Genomic DNA, 19,954 nt, shown 5'->3' on the forward strand with positions numbered 1-19,954 from the left:
CTCATTAGGATGACACCTTTACAACAGTGGACGTTGGAAGCACATGGAGTTGTTTTTTTTTTAGATTATGAAGTTGTATATTTAAATGAAACTTCGAGTTTTGGTCCACAGAGTTTAAGGAGGTTGGACACTCACAGTAGAGTGTTCCAGTAATGGTGACATTACGGCATGGAGCCCATTTTTAGGTTGTGGTGAATTTTCAACGCAATAGGGTGTATGAAAAAGGGAATAGAGATTCTCAAAGTTGTAGTTTTGTCTGCGTTGAAGGTTACCACATGACAATTTTCCTCTTTGTTGAGGTTGGAGTTGATTTTTAGAAGTTATATTATCTTCCTAAGCTTTTCTGACGTGCCAGGCGTTGCATTCTATTCGGAGGAGGTAAATGGTAATGTGTTTTGCACGCCAGTTAATTTTGGTTTTGAATAGTAGTAGAGGGCACACAGGTGGTACGCCAGTGGTTATATTGTGGAGTTGTAGTGAATATTTGGATCAGGTAGGGTAAAGACACTGGCATGTGTTACTGGACTTATGTTAAATTGTCATTATAGAAATTTTAATTCAGAGTTTTCAGATCACACCATTTATTTTTCCTTCTTTTGCGGTGTGTCTGATTTTGGGTGTGCACATTTTGAGGTTCATCCTACGAGAAAACAGTTGACATGTATATTCAGGTTATGCCTTACTAGTCTAAGTCGGGTTATTCCTTATCGAAAGAGTAGTGTTTTGACCTTCTTTTGAAATAGGCTGTAGGATGTTTCAGGTCTGATAGTCTGTGGAAGGTCATTGCAAGTTCTGGCTGCTAGCGTATGGAAGGCAGAGCCTAGACCGTTTGCTTTTTTGTGTTTGGTAATTTCTAGTTGACCCTGTGATTTGGATCTTGGGGACCGTTTCGGTGCATACAAGGTACAAGGTCAGTTTGGATTTGAGGCATGGTGGTGCTGAGCCGTAAATACATGGATGTGACAGAGTCAGTGCCTTGAATTTTATTTTGTCCTCGATTGTTAACCAATGTAGTTTTTTCTATCCTTGACGATGTGTTCGGATTTCTTTTTGCCTTTTACGATTCTCACTGCATGGTTCTGTATTTTCAGACATTTTGCTATATGGCCCTTGTTAGCACCCAGTAGGAGTGCGTTCCTGTAGTCTAACTGGCCAGGATTGTTGCTCTTGCAACTGTTACACAGTTAGCTTCACTTAGGTAGGGTTGAATTGTGTGCAGTAGTCTGGACATAACTGCCAACACTGTCTCCTTTCAACCCTGAGTGATTCTTTAATTCTTTAATGAGTAACCAGGAATATGCACATGCTGTTTTTGAACATTGAATTGCAAACTGTCACCCTGAATATGCACATGCTGGTCTTTGAACATCGATTGGCTTTTAAAACGTATGCCACGCTCACCCACATTTATGTGCTCGTATTTGTCACTCCAGCCACCACCCAACTCAGTCACTATGGACTTGCACCTGTACTGTATGTTCATAACCTTGCTCATGTTCAGCATTGAATCGCTGCACACACCTCTGCACAGCCGCCACTCACGGCATCAACATAGTCAGTCACGTCACTATTGGACTTTCTATGAACTGTCATTACATTGCGCAGTACACCACGCATTCTGGTGCATTTGCACCACAAACAGCCCCCGGACTACATTTCCCAGCACCCTCAACCCATAGCCAACATTGATTGACAGGGCTTGTCCCTCTCCAACACACGGCACTCTCATTGGCCCACGTGCTGACAGCTGATTGGACCGCCCGATCTGGGGGCGGGTACTTCCTGTGACTTGCAGTTTTTTAGTTTCACTTTCATTTGCACACGCCGCAACGCTTCTGCTCCAGTAACCAAGTAAGTCTTTTAAGAATTGCGAATTGTTTTTCAAACTACTCGCTGGCCCATAGTCTATTCTGGGACACTCCACGTCCCTCACACGATTTCACTCAGTCTTCAACCTCATGCCTGTTACTTTTTGGCATTTCACTGCTCTCTCATTTCTGCTGCACAGTGACCATGTCAATTGCTGGGACCCACAGGCACCGTCACCCGGCACTCCCTCAGTTAGTCATTCTGTATGGATCACTTTGACCACACAGCTCAACCACATGGGTACCATGAACCACGATGTATGCCTCCCTCCATGCGGCTCCTACGCATTGCACCTCATGGAGGCTCCTGCCTTGCAGTCAACTTGGGCGCATATAGGCTATTTTAGCCTCTACTCGAACCAGACATCACACATGTTCTGGCTCAGTTGAATCGGCTTCTTGGCTCCTTCACCCCTGATCAGGTATTTACCACCCCTGACCGATCAACCATTTCTGTTACTAGACCAAGACCACTAGTAGCTCTTGCCTTTTCCTTCCAGTTGCTGGCGCCATTGATTGACACTACCGCCATCTGTAGACCCTGGTTCCAGATACGGTTCTTTGGACTAATTCCATCAGCAACAGTGGCCACTGGGCCACCGCCCTCACCTGACTTCCCGCATGGTTGAAGACTCTCAGAAGCCCTTAACGCCACACCACTTGTCGGTTCACAGTAAGCTTCTGTTCTCTGGTGCTTACTCTTTGCACCTGTCCTGACACTAATTGGTCACTAATAAGTTGCCCGAATCACCAATTAACTCTGGAGATCCCACTCCTCCTAAACTATCTGTCATTGAATCCCACAGATACCACACGGACAGTGTTTCATCCCTTCACCTCCATCCTGAAGAAGGCCATCCCAGTCACCTACGTCCAGTCTTCGTACCCTGTGGCCGAAACACTACAGTGTCGATCCATGACACAACTCCACCCCTTGCATACTTGTACACACCTGTTGTTGTGTTTTCTTTCCCTATGACAATACCCATGGACCAACTGAGGTCCTGGGGTGCATTCACTCTTGTTTTGTAAACCCTTGTTAACTGTGTATCCAAGAGATCTTGCACCATCAGAAGACTTGCACCCTCCACACTCTTGAGGGTGGTACCTAGTGGTAGACCTACATATCAAATGTACAACTGTCCGTCTGTCTGTTATTATGCTAACAATTGATATATTATATGTATCATCACCAAAATTCAGAGATTAAACTAAAATTATCCTGAATCTCAAAAGTGTGGGTCTCCCATCCTGATTTTTTGTTTGAATATACGTTCAACCTCCTGGGCATATCAGGACCTAGCCAGGCACCCTGTAACCTGTTCTTAGATAGTAGGGACAGTTTTTTTTTAGCTGTAGTACATGTGTCTCTGCGCTTAAGGAGACTTCTAGGTGGATACCTAATGTCTGAACTTTGTTTGCTACTTTTATCTGTACGTCATCTATCTGTAGGAACTCATATTGCTGGCTTAGTTTGGCTCTAGCATGTGAAGATCCGAAGTTCATCAGTTCAGTTTCTTTTGCGTTCAGACACATCCAATTTTTTGTCATAGAGGTTTCAATGGTTGTGTATATCTCTTTGACCTTTGCATTGTCTTGTGTGTTGTCTCCCCCAGTGTATCTTAGATTTTCTATCCAATAGGAATGATGTCAGCCAATCTGTTGCTTCTTGGGAGCAATTTGCTCCCTTCCTAAGTGCTTGCTTCAGTTGTTCGTGATCCAGCAAGTCAAAGGCCACACTGAGGTCGAGCAGTATGAGTAGACCGGCTTTCCCGTCTTCTACATTGCTCGGCATATGGGACTGGAGGTCAGTCATAGCTGTTTCCATGCTATGTGCGGCACGGAAGCCTGATTGTTGTTCGTGAAGTATCTCATTGGCTTCTACATACTCCTGAAGCTGTTTGGTGGAAACTTTGTCCAATACTTTCAGTAGAAAATGACAGTTAGTGATGGGTCTTAAAGTATTTGGGTCTCTTTGGTCAAATTCAGGTTTTTTGTTTTTTGGTAGGGGCGTAATTGTAACTCTTTTAATTTCTGTTGGTACATAGTCTTCCCTAAAAGAGGCGTTCACCATTTTAGTGAAAAAAGGTGCCAAGGTGGTGACGTTTTCTAAAATAAATTTAGCTGGAATGGCATTTTCGGCGCAGGTGGTGGGTTTCATTGAATTCACTATCTTTGTCATTTCTTCAATGGTAATTTGGTGGAATTTGAAAAAGGTTCTTGACATTGAGTTGGTGCTGTTTCAAGATCTGCTTCTGCCTGATTGGTACTTGATTTTTGGGATTCACTTATGATATCCCTGGCCTTTCTAAATTTTTCAGAAAAGGCTTTTTGGGCTGTGTCACAGTCCTCTTGGGTTGGAGAGAAGGGGGGGACTAGGACCTTAGGCTTTTTCTATAGTTTTAGTATTTCGAAGAGTTTTCTGGTTGGAATTTCCAATGTTTTCATCTCTACATTATAAAAGTTTTTCTTAGCAGTGCTAATTGTTTCTCTGTATACTTTTTCACTTTCTTTCCACTTGATTTTATTATCCTTTGTCGAATGTTTTAGCCATTGACTGGATACCCCCAAAACCAAAACAAATTCAACAATGTTGTGGGAGCCCCTCTACTGAGATTGAGGATGGGTCAAATAACCTGTTCTATGGGATTTCTCTGACTCAGGAGGGTCTACAACCACCTTTTTGCTATCGGCACCCTTCACAGAGGAGAAATATCCTTTTGCATAACAGGCTGGTCCCACCCACAAGGGCAGTCCAGCACCGACATTCTAGGCAGTTCTCTTCTGAACAAGAGTATCATTGGCAACCCCAAGAATGGGTCCCATGACCGCACATGAACAAATGATCATGATTGTGACACTTGATCTCTGGAAGATTTAAGAAGTTTCAATACCCACAAATTCTAGGGAGCCCCGGCCAACATAATTACACGGAAACACATGCACACCCAGACCTTATAAGCAGCACCTTGCATCAAGAGTTTTGTTTTACACCAATAGTTGTAACTTACTGTGTTTTTCACACACATTTGCGGTAAATTCATCACACCTCTGAGATGTATTTTCTTTTTGTTTGCACATGGCTCTCTATTTAATTATTGAATATGTTATTCAAACTCAGGTTATTAAGGTCAGCACCATGTGATTTTATGTTCTATGTTTCAGACCCAGTGTTTTACGTTCTGATATGTTTATATATACATATATATGTGTGTTTTACATTTAAATATGTTTATATGTGTAGTTGAGAGATTATGTCAGCCGTAAACAGAATGGGCACAAAAGCACAACTTGTAGAAAAATGTAAACAGCACCATTGTAAATGATGCACAATATGATCAATACAGAATGGCTATAAGAGAAAAATAACAAAAAAATGATGTGTGGGTGACGTACTTTTGTTGCTTAGACTACTACAATACTTGGACATTAAATGTCATGTATGATTATAAGAGTAATGCACATTATAGCAGTGCACACAGACTAGTCTGTTAGGACACCTTTCTGTTATAAGCCCATCAGCATCCCCAGACACGTGTTTCGGCCTAGTGGGGCCTCTTCAGTGAGGGGAATCTGAGCCTCTCAAGGGCACAGTGAGCAAGTGGTGCACGTCGGGATTTTCCTGGGTAACTTATAGTGAAACCCCAAGTTTTACAAATTAAACAGGGGTGTGGATCCCCTTTTCTGAAAAAGAACATTGGTCCTGTTCTATGAAATTGACCTAGGAGCAGGGCATTTTTAATTGCTTAAGAAGGTTTGCTGTGACTGGTACCTGAGTGTACGTCTTACTAATGAGATGTGATATTTCAAATATAGTCCTGTGATTAACGGGGAAAGTAAAAGGCTGTCAAAATGCCATGATATTATCAGAAATGGATTCATTATATGGAGATGTTGGGAAGGGTTTCCCCAGATATTTCTGCCTGGAAATATAATTGATATGTCCCTGTTACCATAACGGCGTGGTAATGAAGTGCATGATATGATATGATATGGCATTTATAACGCGCCTATATACAAGTGTTTCAAGGCGCGACGAGGCAGGGAGGGGACACAGAGGGAAGACTGAGACAACTATCCTACTAGGCCCGGTGACATTGAGATCGCACAGTGCAGGAGAGGGCGCATGACGCCTGAAAGCAACACTGCAGAACCAAACCAGAATAAGTTCAAAGATTACATGTTGTTAGGTTATTGTGAGTAATTCCATGCACCGCTGCCATTTTTGTGGCCACCAGGCAGATCTGTGAGGGAAGGAGAGATGGGGAGGATTCGTTTGTTGGAAGGAAAGGAAAAGCACAGGAGAGCTGTGTTGTGGTAATGGTAGCTTCAGTTTTAAAAAAATGGTCACTGTGTTTTGGTTTTATTCGGTAAGGGTTTGGTGTGGGAGTGGGGTGGTTTGTGTGTATTTGGTTTAGTTTTCTGTAATGTGTGGGGCTGAGATGGGTGTTGCAGGCTGTGCGCAGTTGCAGTGGTTTCAAATTTCTGCATTGGTAGACGTATGTGTGTGTTTTGTTTGGTAGCTGAGGGTGCGTATGTAGGAAACTGCAGAGTTTTCAGTATGGGTACTGGCGAGATTGGTCTGTGCATTTCTCTGCAATGGTTGTGTTGGTTTGGCTGGGTGTGTATCCTTGCACGGTGGATTGTATCAAATGCTTTGTTTATTCAGGGTATCCTGGTTTTGGTTAATTAGGTTTCAGTTGTTTTGGTTTCGCCGAATAACAAAGGAGTGTGGCAGCCCCTCATCTGAGAATGAGCATGGGTCAAATACCCTGTTCAATGGAATGTCTTCCACTCAGGAGGGTCCACACCCACGTTTTAGCTCACGTCACCCTTCACAGAGAAGGAATATCCATTTGCATACCAGTCTGGTCCAACCCAGAAAGGTAGTCCAGCACCGAAATGCTAGGCAATTCTCCTCTGAACAAGAGTAGCAACAGCAACCCCAGACACGTGTTTCAGCCTCGTCGGGCCTACTCAGTGAGGTGAAGCTGAACCTCTCTAAGGAGAATTACCTGACATGTAAGCGCAGGACTACCCTTGTGGGTGGGACCAGACTGATATGCAAATGGATTTTGCTTCCTCATTGCTCGAGAACCTGATCAGAACACCGTTTCCAGTAATTTGTTATGTCTTCTGATACAATCTTTAATATTGTTAAAACCGAGTTGAATTTCTTGAATAGATTGGCGTTTATCCTAAGCATAGTAGGTGTTTGCACTCAAAGCAGGCTACTACATGACATATTATACCCCATCAGCACTGGACCAAGCATCCTAGAAATAAGGGTGATTTGCATCTCAGGTTCGCCTAACAATAGAAAGTGTTTGTTGACAATTTGCAGTGCAAGCCCCGGACGCATTCGAAATTCTTGTTCAATTTCCAGAGCACAGGGCCGGCCATATGCTGAGTTTTACAATTCTAGAGCAATGCCCAATAGCACTAGAAGTAGGTGTTTACCAGAAACACGCCCTTCTCCTTTGCAGAAATGCAGCATGTTTTATGTGTGTGTTCATTTGACTTTAAAAATCCCTCTACATAAATGCAATAATCCATAACAATGATAAGAGAATGTACAAAATTCATCAAATATGAAGAAGAATTTCATTCAAGAACATGAAGATTATTTTTAAGAGAAGAAAGGAATGTAGCAGGTTCAATGTCATATTTCCGCTTTTTAAAGCCTGAACACAAAAAAGACCGTTTTTTTCAGGCGTTTTTATGTTTTGGCTTTAAAATGAGGAAATATGACATACTGTTACACCCTCCCCCACTGATTCTCTCATTTATCATGTGATTGAAACCCCCAAAACCCTAATTTCCTCACCCACAACCCTCTTCCCACCTCAACACACGCATCCTCTACACACATACACACACAGACATATACATGCAGACACTCACATACATACAAAAACTCACCTCTCACTCCTTCGATGACTACACTAGGGCTCACAGAGCCTGTCAGCCCCTGAGCTCACTCGACGTCATTTCACCAAAATGCCAGGTGTAGCGGAAGTGACATCACACGACCCTTGACCTCCTGATGACATCACAGGAAGTGATGTCATTTGACCCCACCCCGAAGTGATAGAACACAACCTTTCACCCGTTGACAAAACAGAAAGTGGCATCACATAGCATTGTACACTACGAAAAATATGGTTACGATATCACTATAATGTGATGTACATTTCAAACAAGAATGGATCGCCATATGCATCGTTAAAATCAGTGTGTATAGGCCCATATTACCAAATTACTGTGAATGCAAGAAGACGTCCATGACCAAATGATAATGATGTGTTATTATATAGCACTTACGCTTAAGCGCTTTATATAGAAAAAACATGCACGCAATATGATCCACCCTGTGTTTGTACTCATTTATCGACCTCAGAAGGACGAAAGGCTGAGTTGAGGCGTTTAAGAACAGACTAAATTAGTGACTCACCCCCTGAGGTGTGCCTGAAATAAACCTTTCATGAGTCTAGCAATTATTGTATAGAATTCCAGAAAGACACATTATTTGGTATTCCTATTCTTTCTTATTTAGGGTCAGTGGTGAAAGTGTTAGACTTGTGGCACTCCTGTTCTTATTTTTCTGAACAAGAAAGCCAGCTCATCCAGAAGTAAAGAGCCACATGGTGCTGTCCACAGCCCAAGAGCTTGCATTACAAAAAAAAAGTTGCGACCTCTGGCGACCCCTGAATGACGTCCCTGGTGTGCGGCAGGAGCGTGACACTTCAATTTAAAAAGCCCGCTCTGTGCGGTCAAAGAGCGGTCTTTCATAATGTATCTTTTTTTGGTTTGGTGTTTTAAAAAAGGTGTTTTGACCTAATACCATGTCGCCTTGGTGAGATTGAGTACAAGGTGGATGAGGTACTGTCAGTAGAAATCAGGGCAATGAACAAAGAAAACAGATAAGGGTGAGCCAGACCACGGATACACTTCAGCGCAATATGAAGAAAGCAAAACTGGTGGAGGGCAGGAACAGGAAACCAAGGAAGTGAAGCAAAAGATGGGCAAAATGGGGAGGAAGGGAGTAAAGCAAGCAAACAACAGTATTACAATTAGACTGAAGAGGAGCGAGAAAATGTGAAGATTCACAAGAAGAGAAGAATAGTCAATGTGAGAAAAAACATGGTAAAAATACGAGTTTTTGTGGCAGAAAAAGGTAGAAAATATGTAAATTGTAAAGCTGACAATGGTATTTCAGAATAAAATATGACAGAAGAAAGAAAGGGAAGTATAAACAATTACACTTTGACTGTGAGCAGAAGTAGGCACAGAATGTGAAAATGTATAAGAGGAAATGGATGAAGGAGGAGAGCAGTCATAAGGCCATGGAGATGGAAAAAATAAAACCTCTGTTTCAAAGGAGTTAGCATCAGGAGAATGAGAGCATAACCAATGGATAATAGCTGATAAACAATCAGAAATAGACGAGTGAAATTAATCCGAAAAAGATCAAAATGAAAAAAAGATTTGAGAATCATCTGAGTAGAAATTACAAAAAAGACTGAAGAAAAAAGGGAAGTGGTATATGGAGAAAATGGCAGGGGGTCAGGACAGAACCTTCTGTAACACTGAAATGAAGAGGAAGAAACAAAGTAGAACTCCCAGTCCAAGATTCATGTGCAGTCAGAGAGATGAGGTGAGAACCAGGATATAAAAGTACCAGACATACCTAGAGAAGGAAGAGGAATGTGAAAATGTCTTGCTCATTTTCTGAGACAATGCAGTCACAAACATGAATGACAATGAACATAGCTGAAGTAGCACAGCCATTGAACTGTTTAAACTCGCATGTAACATTAACAAGTTACAAGTCATACAGAACAATGCCCTCCGAGCTGCACTAAACATCCCAAAGCGTGAGCACTTATCCGTTGCCAGACATTTATAAATGTGAAAATAAAAGAAATAATTAAGTACATGACTGGAAAGTGTGTTGGTCATGTTCTCGGGCAATGAGTAAGCGAGCAGTGCAATGTACTTCAGTGGGGCATAACTGCCACACCCATTTCTGAGGAACGTAAAACAGGGACAGCTATATATCTGGCACGTGTATTTTGGGGGGCAATGGGGAACCAGCACAGCAATTTCCTACATGCATTGTAGAAAGATATATGACTGGGGACATTTGGGAAAACAGTGGTCAAACTGGCATGGTTGTTTTATGGGGGAATGTGAAAGTGGCACAGGCATTTGTTGAGGCCAGTGTGGACACCGTGCATACGAATTTATTTAGGCCAATGTAAAAATTAAAATGCCATTTTGTGTTATGGAGGCAAAACATCCAGGGCACTGTTGAAATGGTTTTACACATTTTATGCAGAGAAGCTAGAAACCATCATGGCTGTGCTTCAATGGGGCAACATGAGAATGACGTTAATATTGTCCGAACAATATGTGATTAACTGGTCGAGTCTGAATCTTGGTTTGCAATGTGCAATTGGACATGGCTTTTTATTGTTTATTTATTTATTTCCGTTCTTAAAACCCACCTTAAAACCCACCACATCGTGCATAGGCCTCAAGACCAACTGCTTGACACGTTGAGCAGTACAATACCACATTTGCAATTTCCGAAGTATAAATGAGCAGCTCGCATGGCATGTTGACACATTGAGCATCGCATTATTAGAAGTGCACGTGGTTCTTTGATCAATTACCTCATATTAAGCACCGAGGTTTCCTTCGGAAGTGCTGAGATATAGTTTGAGAATGAGCTGGCACGTAGTGGCAGCCCCCTTCCATATAGTTAATAGCAACTTTGATTGTATCTTTCTTCTGGCAATTCTAATTGAGGTCCATCGACTAGTACCAGAACTATGATGGGTAATTTGTCTTTGTTCACAGTTTTGCGTCCTGGCATAATTATACCCCCTTACACAAAAGTAAAAACTGGTGTAGATTCTAATGTTTTTCTGTTGGGGGCACCTATAACAGCTTTACATATTTGTACCCCATTTTCGGTGAGTTGGATGCCTGCAACAGGAAGACAAGAATGCAGAAGAATTGTTCAAATATTGATAGGTTATGCAGGGCCTTGAGGACAACAAACAGCCGGTGGCATCTATAGGGTGTGGACGGGGAGCACCTGCCTCCCCTAAAAACATGTTGTGTTGCCCTCCCCACAAGGCTGGAGTGGTCTTGGGTTGCTGGGCTTGCTACCTCTCTGTGGAGAAAGCCAGCTTAGAACAGAAGACACCTTAGGGCCAACAGGAGCCTGGCCTGGGGCTCCTGCTCTGGCTGTTGGCGGGCAGGATGCGAGGTACGGGACCAGCAGTCATGGTGGGGTGGGGGGGAGGATTCCAGGTATAGGGTGTGTGCTATATGTGGTGGCGGGCAGGATTACAGGTATAGCACTTGTGCTCTGGTTGTGGGGGATCGGATGCCAGGTATTGGGTTTGTGGTCTGGGTGGTGGAGACAGGATGCCAGGTATGGGGCTAGCAAGCTTGGTGGTGGGGGCAGGATACCAGGTAAAGGACCTTTGCTCTGGGTGGTGGGAGACCAGGATTCCAAGTATGGGACTTGCAGAAGTCGAAGTGGGCGGGAGCAGTCGAGAGCAGTGCTCCTATACTTTTTTATTTTTAAATTTCACCGTTCCTATACTTTTATTTTAAAAATAAACCGTTCTGGAATGGTTTAGTTTTCAAATAAAAGTGTAGGAAGAAGTTGAAGCTTGCACTTCAGTTCACTGCACTGCACATTCCCATAAACAGCAGGTGTGTTTGTTTGGGGGTTTGGATTGTGTGTCGGAGGGGGTGTGGCGATGGGGTTTGTGGAGAGCGGGGGCAGGCCAGCAGGGAAGATAGTTCCACCACTTCTTTTCATACACTTCGACCACTGGGGACTTGTGCTCTGGGTGGTGGACGACAGGATGTCTGGAACGGGGCTTGCAATCTTAGTGGTAGGGGCCGGGTGCCAGGCATGGGATTTGCACACTGGTTGGTGGGGGGGGGGCAGCATACCAGGTATTGGGTTTGTGCTCTTGGCAGTGGGGTCAGGAGGCCAGGTATATTACCTTTACTCTCGGTGGTGGGAGACCAGGATGCCTTGTATGGGACCTGTGCGCTGAGTTTTGGGGGGCAGGGTGTCAGGTAAGGGACTTGTGCACTGTGTAGTGGGGTATAGGATGCCAGGCCCCATGGCTTCTGTTTTGGGTGGTGGGCGGAGAATGCCAGGTAGAGGACTTGTGTTCTGGAGATGGGGCAGGAAGCCAGATCTGGGGCTTGTCCTCTGGGTCTTGGGGACAGGCTAGCACATTGCACTGAACATTGCAGTTTTAAGACAATCATGGAACGTTGAAACATTGTCCCAGGCAGGCTGCCACTTTTATGAGCAACTCTCTGTAAAAGAGCAACACAGGTCACCCTGCATTGACAGCATCCGGCAGCATTTGAGCAACACTAAGGTATACATTCAAGCATCCTGGCATTTTGTTGGGAACACCTTACAACTAATTTGGTTATATTCTGGTAATTCCAAACAATGCTGCATACTGCATAATATTCTGGCACAATATTAACATTGGTTTCATTTATACTAACCTAGGATGCATAATAGGCATTGTGCTCACAGTTAACGCCCTGGCATCAGAAGTATTTGAATATTTAATTTGTCCTTCAAAATTGCTTGTAAATGTCTTTTTATCCAACTTCCCCCAAACATTGTGCTGTAGAAATACACAATTTCTACCTCCCTGTGTTCACGTTGGGCTACTTTTCAATTTGCGGCAAACATTCACATTGTTAATGTTAAAGGATATTTGTACCGCATACTCTCACCACCAGAGAGGTCCCCTGGCGCTCTGGTGGCTCTGAAAGTGGAAGGGGAGTGAGTTTGTTGGAAAAAGTGGGAAAAGTGCAAGAGAGCAGTGATGTGTCATTGACAACCTCAACACGGTTAACACTGTTCGCTGGGCTTGGGGTGTTTTTTCGGTCGGTAGCCGTTGTGTGTTGTGCAAGTCTATGTGTGGTTTGTTTTGTTGTTGTGGTGTAGTGAAGTCTGTGCAGTTTGTAGTAATATAGGGTTGTGGTTGTGTTTGGTTAGAGTTTGAGAGGTGTATGTAGAAGGGTGAGGTTGTTAGTGGGTTGGTTATTGGTATCGCTGTCTGGAAGCAAGGTGCTAAATTTCCACGTTATTTCTAGGTGTGGCACGTGGACATCTTTGCATTTCTGTCTGGATCCGGCATTCAGCGATAATCACAATCCCTTCCATTTATGAGGGCCACCATTAATCGCAACTATGTCTAGGTTTGGTTCCTGCCCACCTTCAAAGCCTGTCTGTATGTGAGGCAATTAAGTGTTTGTGATTCCATCCAATTCTGGCTTTGATAGCATTCTCAATGCACTCCAGACGCGGCATCCCCTTCTGTGCCCCCCTAAATTTGATTCCTGGAGACGCCCCTGTAAACAGCACTTAAGGCTGCAACATCTGGACAGCTGCCGCAATCTGACTTCTAGTGGGCGAATGTGGTGTTGCGCCTGCATAGTGCAATCATAAGGTGATGTTTCTGGTTTCAAAGGAGGAGGAAGAAGCAATTTAAGGCGGGGACAATATCCCAACCAGTTGTTTTACGAAATAGGTGTGCCTGACTGCAGTGTGTCTAACCTTTGTGCCAAAGTGGATCTACAAAGCATACTTAACGGGCAATCCTAACACATGTGCTCTTTCAGGGAAGGAGCTACAGGGCTTCTTCGGAAGAGGCTCTGTAACAGATAAGATGCCTGTTTATGAGTTTGCAGAAGAGAGCTGGTGAGCTGGAGGTTGAACACACCCATCACAGGGATGGGCTGATCAACGGCAGTTCAACCTGTGTGCAATCAAGTCCCTTCCGCCAGATGCCGAGTGGGCGTGGCACGCGTCATTACACACTAGCGTCTCAGGGGCTGGCGTGCATTGTCAAGGCCTGGGCGTGGGCGCCTCCACCCACCGGTCACCTTTAACCAACCCTTTCCTCCAGCAGGTTTTTCTCAGAGAACTGAAGCACCCCGAAGCGGCGAAGACCCGCTGCAGATTGTAGTCTTAGCAACGCCGAGGCTCTACTTGAGAGCCTTGTATCTTCCTAAATTGCCTGGAAATCATTGTTCTGTGTGACTGATGTGGTAATTTGCATGAAGAAAGACATAGTGAACAATGCAAGCAAGTGCTTTAGCATTTTAACAAGGTGACTCTTTTGTAACATTGGAAACAATTTGAATTGCCCAGTTATATTTTTGTATGCGTCCTGGTAGGCAGTTGTTTGCTTTCCCTGATAAAGCTCACTGAAATAGTCTGGTATCATAGTTATATGGCTACATTAAGAGCTGCCAGGGACATGTGGAACAGGCAGGACACCTTGCTTTGCAAATCAAGAACAAACAACCAGCCCAGTGTACACATCCAATCCACATATGCCATGTTTATCATTGCTTTTCTCTTTCCTCCTTGCAGCCCTGGACGAATGCTCCTCATCCTCCTTCCTTGATGGCATAGCAAGAGGCACTGGAGGGTTCCATGGCCGGCGCACCCGTCTGCGGATGCCGGTAATCGACTGCATGCCAGCCACGGGCAGTGGGAGCGTGCAAATTCCGCCCGGTGGTAAAAACACAGTAGCTCTGCATGGCAGAAACAAAGCAGAAAGAGCATATGAGAAGCCCTCAACAGCACAGAGGAACTGTGGCACGGATGACCACGTAAAGTATCAGGTGGTCCATGCCGAGCAACGCAAGGTCTAAAGGGATTTCCATCACGCTGGTGCGGATGCTAAGGGGCCGGGTCTAGAACCTCTGCAGACTCATAATCGGCCTGCGTGCCACCGGCTCTATAATGCACTCCAGCGGCAAGGCCTGAACGTGCAACATCTCCACTTTGGCTAATGAAGAAGAACAATAGGGACAAGATGTTGGACCTCAGCTTTCTCACCGAAGAGGAGTATGAGAAGCTCATGCAGGTGCTGCAGAGGGATGAAGAACTGAAGAGGAAGGACGGCGACCGAATCAGGTATGGCATGTTACATGTGTGCAAGGAAGAGGCCAGGCCTCCTAGGCTACAGCTCGGATATCCAAGCCAGGTGAAGATTATCAGACTACCTTCAATGCCTAGCAAAGACATGACACCATGCATAGAGCCTTTACATGCTGGGAGCCAGGCCCCGAGGGCTGGATCCATGTCGGGTTTTCAGGATAACCCTCATTAATATTCATGAAATAAATTTGCATACAATGATTCTAATTGTGTGCACATTTATTCTCATGAATCGATGCCCGGAGTTGGACAACCTTGCGAACATAAATAAGACCAATTTCTTGGGTCACTGGGGTGCACCCTGGTGCCCACACATCACCCCAAAACGGAAGGCAGGAGTTTATTGTATTGTTCCAGCACATATTCAGAAAATATAAAGATCATAACGCTAAATTCTGCACAATTTAAAAATGATAAGCATTAACTCCTGTCTGCCTTCTACAGGGATCATAGCATTGCTGGGTGTATATTTACAATGTATATGATATCCTCTAATTCAAATACAGAGCAGTTGATTTGAGTGCGAGGGCAGGCAATCTGCATATCATCCTGTCTGCAAACTATATATATATTAGTACCAACACTTCCAGAATGACCACTGCATGTACTAGAAGGTTTAATGCTACTGCAACAGCTAGTTAGGGTACTAGTAGCCAAGGTGCTTCAACTAGCTGCTACATCTGCTGCTTGTGTTGCCTGATGCTGCTGCTTATAGTGCCACTTCCACTGATGTGATGTTACACAGCTGTTCGGCGCTATACAAGGCCTTTGGGATGCCAGTGCTGCCTCATTTTGTAAATAATGTGGGGCGGCGTGTAACATGCCACATGCCTGTGCACCTAATGCTTCCTTGATTTTTTTTTTTTTTGTCTCAGTTGATGTAAATACCATGTGCAATCTTTGTGCAAAACATCAGGTGACGGGCTGAGCCCACCATCCTTTGGCGTGTGAGAAAGAATAATCTGTTTTAATTGGGTGATCGAACTGATTACATAACCTGTCATTGCAGCATAGTAGCTAAAAGTGTTAAGTAAGTAAAGTGCTTCACAAACCTGTTCTACTTAAAGATAAGTTGACAGCATATTTGGCAAGAGGCATTACATTATGCAGCCTCTATATTGAGAGAGGGATTTATTTATTTAATCATATACTTTTAGCCTTACGACTTTGTACATACAACACATAATACATACAGATACGATACATAAATCCAATTTCCTTACACAATTGTGCACGTACATGTTCACAGTTACCGTAGCAGTTTACAATAAATATCATGACATATACTAAACAATTAGACTAAAAATGTTTAAATATCAAACATTTTCAGACAAAATCTGACCATAAAAAAGATAAAATTAAACGTCATCTCTTTGCATAAAAGTCATCCATATACGTGAGACATGGCTAGGATCAAACACATTATCAAAAGACTTTAAAAAGCGAGCACGAAGTGTGGTAAGACTCTCACAATATACTAAAAGATGTTTTAAGGATTCGGAGACCTGACAACCACATAGGCGACACAATCTCTCTGAACGACTTATGGCCATTCTCGAGGGATTTATGCTTGAGTCAAGAGGCCTGTACTATGCTGCACGTCTCCCATCGACCCTTGCGTGTACCTCTAGTCATTGTGCTTTTCCTGCAGTTCCGGTTTGATCCACATTACGGGCCGGGGACGTCATGTGTGACACTGCCACGTGTGCCGTTGTTAGATAGGAAACAACCATTCAGCCACACGGGTTACAAGGGGGAGGGCTCACAGAGGAGCGGGTTCTTCCTCAGAGGCCGATCAATGCCATCACCCATCCCTGTCTTACTGTTTAGGGGTCTCCCACGATGCCCCCGCCCAGAGAGCCGAAGAGAGAAACAGGGATCGGGTCACAGATCATGGCTAGCTCGCCATCTAGTAGTAGAGAGATATGTTGGTTTGGAAATCTCTCTTTATCCATGGAGTCCCTGGGAGAATCAAAGTGAGGCGGTGGGCGGAATAGGGTAGTAGTCAGCAGATGGGCTGCATGGTAATAGGATAACTGGAAGGATGAAAAGGGAGGTGCAATGGGGAGTTTTTCTGGCATCAGGGAGGCAGGTTGTGACCATGGAGGCAATATCTGTTTTACGTTTGTTGTCTCTGTCACTGGTGAAGAGCAAAGACAATGAGATGTTGAAGCACATCAGTCTAGATTCTTCTGGAGTCACCTGAAGTCATGCATGAGGCCCGGGCTACTGCATTCCGCTCACATGAAAGACCAATACATCATGAGCAGTTGCTCTTGGCCATTGCTCTTTTTATATGAGCCAAACCCAAGATGGCTGCTGCCGCTGCTGCTGCTATTGTTGAACACACACTTAAGGGCAGCTTTGGGTCTCCCCTGCAGCACTGATGTGATTCCTGCTCGCCTGTCCTGCGGTTGGCATTTAATCTCTTTTGTTCAATTCTATTAGACAGATGTCCATCTGGCTCCCCTTGCAACCAGCATTTCATTTTTTACTATATATGGAAATTGATGTCTCTCCCCTGCGTTACAGTTATCCACATTTCTGAGTCAACAATCTTGTCCTCTTTTTTTCTTTTCTCTTCTGGCTAAGCACCGTTTTTTCACTTTCTTATTGTGTTGAAGCATGAAAAGTGAAAATGAGGAGGACGTCTTGACACCGGTCCTGTGGCCAGGTGCTAATGGCTTTACTGGAGAGGGAACTAAAGGGGCTTCATTGTACATTGCCCTCGTACTCGCTCTCACTTCACTCTCTGCCATCATCTTGGGCTGCAGGCAGTTAAGTCCCATTAGTACCTGGCGAGGATCAATGAGCTTGATACAAGCAAGCTCATTGGCCAACGCCTGGGCCTTACCTTGCCGAGAAGGCTCTGAAGCCTCTGCTTCACTGCCGCAGATCTGGGGTTCCTTCCTTTTTCTGTTTATTTTTTTTCTCATTCAACTGAATGGCCGCCATGGAAAGGGAGAAGGGGCTAAGTGTAGTCCGCTCTCGTGCAGCGTCATTTCTCAACTCGAGAAAAATTGCAATTAGTACCCCGGTACGACGTGCCGTGGTAGTAATGGCAATATGACCCTCAGAGGCTAGTTTCGCTTGGGTTTCTAACTACTGCCCCAGGCCATTACCCGACCGGTAATGGCCCCCCTCCTCGGGTCATATTGCCTTTTTAGTACCCTGACCCTTGGGCTCTACCCTAAAGTAAATGATGAGTATTAGTCCAATGCATGTCTGCAGATCAAGTGTTAATCTGAGGAAAACAAAGTCCCTGTGACTGGTATCACAATTTGTGCATATTTTCTTTGTGTGTAACTAGTGAATCTGGAAGCAACAGAGTGGTCTGCTATGAGACTATAGGTTCCTCAAGCTGGAAATGAAATACAAGAGAGGTAGCTATTCCCTCATACGGTCTTAAGGACTAAGAATAGAAGGGGCACAGGTGCTCTGCTGGTTCCCTAGGCCAGCACACCTGGTATCATTTTACTCTGTAGAATGAAGGTGTGGTGTCTGCCCATTTGTGAAAAGTGACTTTGCACTGCCAACGCACACTGATTCATGGAACTGTGCAAAGTGTATTTTGTAAGTCATTTTTGTAGTACAAAATGACTTTGCAGTGACTTTGCACTGCAAAAATACACTTTGCACAGTTCTGGTTTGTGTCGGCAGTGCAAAATCACTTTTCAGCAGTGCAAACCCACTTTGAACCGTGCAAAAAATTCCATGAGTCGGGCCATTGGTGCCTTTGTTTCTCTGTGCCGTTCTTCTTTTGTCTCCATCTGTCCTTGTCTCTTTGTGCCCATCTCTGTTTGTGCACACGATTCTCCCTTTGTAATTGGTGTCTGTTTGTGACTACATCTCTTTGTCTGTGTCCCTGTCTTTTTGTTCCTCCCACTCTCTTTGTGACTGCATGGCTCATTTCCTACCAGCTCTTTAGGCCGCTGTCTTTCTCTGCAAACATCTGTTGTGACTCAGTCTCTTTGAGCCCCCATGTCTCTCTGTGACCCCTGCCTCACGGTCTCTCAGCACTCAGTCTCTCAGCACTCCAATCACGTTCTGCACATGCTCTGCTTCACTTGAATGGGGTCATTACTGGGTCTCCGGAAGGATCTGCTCAAGAAGGGTTTAGAACAGGGGTTAGCATCCTCAAAGGTTTTGGACTGTGACTCCCATGATCCCTCCTCATTAACTATGCTGGAAAGGGCTGATGGGAGGTGATACCCAAAACATCTGGAGAGCCAAAGGTTTCAGACCCCTGGTAATAACTCTTGGTTGTACCAATTGGAGGGTAAGTGGAATGACAATCCTAAATAATTGGGGGCAAGAAAAGGACATTCAAATAATGCCCTTTATGAAATATGGGACCACTGACAAATTGTTGAAGATGAAGTGCTTTCATCAACCACCATCTACTGTAAGATTGGTATCGCTCACTCACCGGGGCCACCGGAAGCAGGTGTTGGTTGGACGGCTGCTTCCTTTCTCTTGCTCTTTATAAAATACTGAAGTGGAATGAAAACCAGAGGTCACCTCAAGGGAAATCCCCCATGCCCAAGAAACGGGGAGTCCAGAAATGTGACAAATGACTGCTTTAATAATAGATTTCAAAAGCAGGGATAGGCACACTCTGCAGTTTCCAATGCACAGTCAACTCGTTACAGGCTGGTAATGGGGCTTTATTACACAATAACATCACAAGCAAAGGATACATTCCTGAACTTCAGATGAGATGGGATTGGGTGAAGAGTATGTACAGGTATATATCCTATAGGGGATAGATGATCTAATTGGTCTGGCCATATTGGGTAGCTCTGCCTGGGACCACCCACAAGAGACTAACGTGAGCCTTCTCAGCCTGGGAAAATTACCAGCACATGAGTACAATGAATGTACCACTTTTCCCCCCAATGAAGTTACCACTTCTCTGACTCCTCTGGCCTTGAGCAAGGGCATTCTAGCTGCCAAGGTCATGCTGTGTTACCATTTGTAACTTCTGTCTTCAGTTTGGTGGGAACAACAGTCTCTGCCTGCCTCGATTAAATGGGCCTTGTTCCCCAGGTTCAGATCACATGTGTAG

The 19,954-nt window shown here is 44.4% G+C and overlaps 1 protein-coding gene across 3 annotated transcripts in view; it reads left to right on the top strand.

The window, feature by feature from the left end:
• Positions 1 to 19,954, top strand: part of LOC138480861 (synaptotagmin-like protein 2) — a 749,121-nt gene that overhangs the window by 306,199 nt on the left and 422,968 nt on the right. For all 3 annotated transcript variants that reach the window (XM_069612635.1, XM_069612634.1, XM_069612636.1), the window contains exon 2: positions 14,314 to 14,862. In XM_069612635.1, the coding sequence (XP_069468736.1) occupies positions 14,738 to 14,862 (125 nt within the window). In that variant the 5' untranslated portion in view covers positions 14,314 to 14,737. The remainder of the gene's footprint in view (positions 1 to 14,313; positions 14,863 to 19,954) is intronic.

This window comes from Ambystoma mexicanum, chromosome 5p (assembly GCF_040938575.1).
Source record: "Ambystoma mexicanum isolate Mex_15411 chromosome 5p, UKY_AmexF1_1, whole genome shotgun sequence".
In the NCBI taxonomy this organism is placed as follows: Eukaryota; Metazoa; Chordata; class Amphibia; order Caudata; family Ambystomatidae; genus Ambystoma; species Ambystoma mexicanum.